Below are 4,691 nucleotides of genomic sequence, written 5' to 3'. Positions count from 1 at the left end.
CAAGTCATGTGTACATATGATGCAGGCGAGTTTTCGCAATCAGCTTGAGAGACTTTTGAGGGCTGGCTTCCCTCAGAATTATGTGATTGAGTCCCTGCTGGAAAAGTTGAAAGCTACCACTGCCAATGTGAAAGCGCACTCGAAGGATAGGGAGCGTGTTAAGCCAGAGGTAGTACCAAATGTTCACCGTTTGAGCCATAACCTCAAGAAGGTCGCTACCAGATATGGCATTCCGGTTGTTCATTCAGCTCCCAATAAATTGGCTCAATTATGCCCTCGTGTACACGCGATGGGCCGCGGGGCTATAAGAAGCACCAGCACACGAGCCCTGTCAGGAGCTGTATCGAAGGGGTGGTCTATGAGATACCCCTAGAGTGCGGTAGGTCCTACATTGGACAAACGGGACGTTGCATTAATGACAGACTGAGGGAGCATGCTAATAGAAGGTAAGTGTGACAATGCGCATCTTCCTGCACACTGTAAGGCCGGTCCTTGTGAGCAACGCTTTAAGCAAGTATCGATTCTGGGCAAAAGTGGCGACAAAGCTTCGAGGGAGTAGTTTGAAGCTTTCTTTATTAAAAGAAAGGGTCTGATTGTGTTAGCGACACATCCATCATATTGTACACTGCAGAGATGTGCTTTATTGAAAAAAATGTTATCACGATCATGTAGTTCCATGTCATACCTTGACTCTCTTTGGACGCCCGGAAGTTAGCTTTTTTCTGTATGTTCTCACGCTGTCATTAAACAGTTGGTAGTTTGGCGCTTCCCTGTCTCCTCTCTTCTGTCCCCTTTTCACAAAATGCACATCACGCCACAGTCAAGTATACCTAGGAAATATCAGCACCAACTTGCCCAAGAAGAAGTTCTTTTGGATACTTCGCAATATTCTTGTGTCGTGCCTTATGCCTCAAGGTGCAAAACCAACTTGTTCATGTGTCCATCGTAACATCTAGACGCATCTTTCTCCAATGGGAGTTGCTGCAATAGACCATGAGCGAGGATAGGAATATTGCTTCGGAACTAAATGCTGTGACCGAACGAAATCGATCGGTCAAAATCAAGCACCATTCACAACGATGTCTCTCATAGCCGCTCTGCGACTTTCTTAAGTTTTCCCAACAAAGCAAGTATCTGTTATGACTCAAGAAAAGCTGCCGTGGAGTGCTTGCGGCACTTATCCTATCCCGTTGACCTGATACCATCAACGAAAAAAATGTTTCTGCTTTTTGGGGAAGCCTCTAAAAAGCACGGAAGTAATCATCGCTGTGTTTGCAGTGCCATGGCTAAACGCCCTTAAGGATGATAAATCATGTCCAGCAAACAGGCTGTTTTTTATCAAAAGCAGTGATAACGTCGTTGAGACAAACATTGTAGTGAAGTTCAGGGCGTATGGGTAGCTTTTATTCCCATTATCTTTGTTTAGTTGACGTCACATGAAATAAGGCTGTAAACACAGTCTCGACGATGTCGCTAGAATGCATGGAATGGTGAGAAAGTGCTGTCTCGAATATAAAAAAGTATCGAGCGTTAAGGTATTTCGTGGAGGTGCACCGACGGCAGCACGGCACTTCGTAACGCCAAAAACATTGCATGGTTTTAAACCAGTCATTGTCGTGATGATTAGTGTCTCGACCTCTCCCTGTTAACTGTATTTGCATATTTAAAACCATATTTCACCAAAGGATTTAAGAACTCACAAAATCGACAAGCACAAGCGACATCGACCACAATATGGCTCTCAGTACTTCGAAATATGCTAATGAAAAGCTGAGTGTAATCATTTAGGGCGACAATAATCGAAAGTATTTTCGGGGCACCATTCTATCTATCCAAACAGAGTGCACTTCTTCAATGGATTCATCTTGGATCCAAGCGGGCAGGCAAAGGCGTTTGCGAAAGCTAAGGAATTTCGCACAAGTTTGTTGCAATTGGCCGAGAAGGGATTAATGACGCCTTTTAGACTGCACGTCATATAGCACACTGTCAGAAAGAACACCTGTGTTTCCGTGAAACTCTGGCTGATGGGGAGTTCTTTCTCAGCTTCCTTCGTGGCATCCAAAAACGCGGAGTAGGCGATCTCCATCGCCGGGATCTCGGGAAACAAACTGTCATCGCATTCTTCGCTGTTGTTCAGGCAGCTATCTCTCGCATCATAGGCCGCAGTCGAGTTTTTGCTGATGACTGAGTGGACATTACCAGCAGCATCCCAGCGAAGGCCTTCTCGGTCGAGTGCTTTGACCAGTTCAAGCGCAATCGAGAATCCTATGCCGCCGTAGAACATGGCACGTGTGCCCTTACTGTAAAACAGTGGGCGGCTGACGGCAGCGATGGCCACGCTAACGGTGTTATTGAAATTGTCGTGTACGAAATAGGGCTGTGCGTAGTTTAGCGGCAGCCTACGCACACGTTTGTATAGCGAATCCTTCTTCGTGGTGCGCAGACTCTGAATAGATTTGATCCAGTAGCTTCCGAACGTTTTCTCGTGTTCGGGGTAAGTATGGAATACCTCTTCTAGACTTTCGTTGGTCAAGTACTCCGCCGGAGGCCAGACCTCCAACTCAAGTCTTCTAAGCTTCGCTGCCATTGAATCCTTACTCTCAGAGTCCAGCCACGCAGATGAGCGCACCAAGTGCACGGCCTTCGAACTCAGGCGGCGGAATCCTCGGTATATCTCCAACCGGTCTTCTTTCGTAATCTTGAGCGCAAACTGCATTGCCAGTAACACTGCCTTGTAGGCCACTTCAATGTGAAAGCCGCAAAATGCTGGTCTCAGTGTATCGGCTATCGTCTGGTCCCCATACCTCGTCCATAGTAGGCGGCTGTCGGCAACCGGACCGTAGTGCTCAACGAATTGCCACGCTAGAAACGCCAGAATTTGCTCGTTCGAATAGTTGCCGAAAAGCTCCCCCACAGTGAGCAGGAACTTCACGTTGCTGACGACAACATCATCCCGTTGCTTCAGCGCGGGGTCCATGTTGGTGACCTTCTGCAGACATTCCAGCCACCGGTCGGAGTCTATGCTCGGCGTGTACACTTCCATTTCTCCAAGAGAGAACCCCGTCGCTTTTCTGGGCGACACGTGAAGGGCTTGGTTGAGGGCCTCGAGTATGTCGCCCTCTAGGCGGGCAGCATCTGTGGCTCGCCGCTCACTGTTGACGGGGTTACTGTTGGTGAATGCCGTATAGAACTGGCTCCAGTACTCGTAGTATCCCCCAGAGTTGATGACACTGTGGTGGTGCTGGAGGTAGAAGGGCAGCTGGGGAGCGGGTTCCAAAGAGAGTCGCCAGAATTCCCTTGTCCCTTGACCATACAGAACGATCTGCACGGAGAACCAGAACTCGACATGCCATTCGTGAGCCAACGTGAGGAGCACCTCCAGAGCATCGATCTGCTGCTTTGGACGTTCTGGCCAGGACAAGCCGAGCTCTTCGATAAACTTGAGAAATTGGCCCAGCGTTGAGCCGTACTCGGAGGGGCCGCTCATGCAGGATTGGAACATCAGTAACGCTTTGTGGCCTACTGGGAACTTTCGCGAGCCTTTCAGGAGGGTCTCCTCTAAACCGAATAACCAAGAAAGCACCATGTCTTCCAAGACGGACGTGTCAAAGTCTCGCAGCTGCCTCCTCTCACCCGGTGGGGACCATTTGGAACAAACGTGAGCGCGAAAGTCTTCACAGGCATCGATGCTTTGGTTTATGGCGTTGTCCAGTAGTGCTGCATGAACGTGACAGTCTTCCGCGATGCACAGATCTTTGAGGGTTGGTTGGTGCATGGACATAAGCAGCAGTGCGATAGCCATGACGGCCATCAAGATTGCTGCGAGTGACGCGAAGACGACCAATGCTGCTCGACTGAAGAAAAGTCCGTGGCCAATGGTGGTGCTCAGTGGACTCCGCATCTGAAAAGAATTAAGAATAAAAACGGCAATAAAAGCTAAAGTAGACCCTTCGCGAAGACAAGAACGTTCACCGTTGAGAAGACTGCCGAAAATGACGAACTCTGGTTTAGCTCGCGCTCTGCGCCGTCTACTGCGAACTTCTTTGCCGGTTACCACTTACCTAAAACTTTCTAGTAACATTGCTTTCAATAAATGGCGCAGTTTGCAAGCGTAGTAATGCCAAAATGACCTAGTGCCGCACAAAGAGGCAAGTATCCTCGAACAAATGTGCAGAGCATAGAACGTGGCAAAAAGAAAGTTTTGTTTACCACCGCTTCGAGACACCCCGATATTTTTTTTTTGCATTACGTCTAATTACAGAGTTAGTCCTTATTATTGATTGAACTTCTGAAATATTATAATTAGATAAAACGTGTCAATGAGAACATTGTCGAGCAACATGAAAAACTCCCGAGGCAGCTTTTTGCTGCTCAATATACGTGCTACATAAAAGTGTTTTTACGAGCGTGAAAGAAGCCCTCGAATAGACAGAAAGTACCTCAAGCGGCCAGTCGTGCGGTAATGTATAGAGCGACGCGCCAATACGATGACATACAGAAGAAAAAGAAATGGCAAATACAATCACGTACCACCATTGAAGAGAAATCATGTGGACTGATCTAACAAGAGTTTTGCTCAAACACGCACGCACGCACACACTTTGACGAGAATCACCGGACACTGGAGACACTTCGTTCTTGGTAAAAAAGTGCGCCGCATAACGCTCACAAAGACGCCACTACAATTTTTG

At 47.9% G+C, this 4,691-nt stretch overlaps 1 protein-coding gene across 1 annotated transcript; it reads right to left on the bottom strand.

Annotated features, from left to right (window-relative positions):
• Positions 1-1,828: 1,828 nt before the first annotated feature.
• Positions 1,829-3,802, bottom strand: LOC119444744 (neprilysin-1). Its single transcript, XM_037709094.1, has one exon. It carries the CDS (start codon positions 3,800-3,802, stop codon positions 1,829-1,831), a length of 1,974 nt encoding a protein of 657 aa, XP_037565022.1.
• Between the last annotated feature and the right edge of the window lie 889 nt (positions 3,803-4,691).

Source organism: Dermacentor silvarum, chromosome 3 (genome assembly GCF_013339745.2).
Source record: "Dermacentor silvarum isolate Dsil-2018 chromosome 3, BIME_Dsil_1.4, whole genome shotgun sequence".
Lineage (NCBI taxonomy): Eukaryota > Metazoa > Arthropoda > Arachnida > Ixodida > Ixodidae > Dermacentor > Dermacentor silvarum.
The sequence above is the reverse complement of the archived record's forward strand: the minus strand, read 5'-3'. Positions and strand labels throughout refer to the sequence as shown.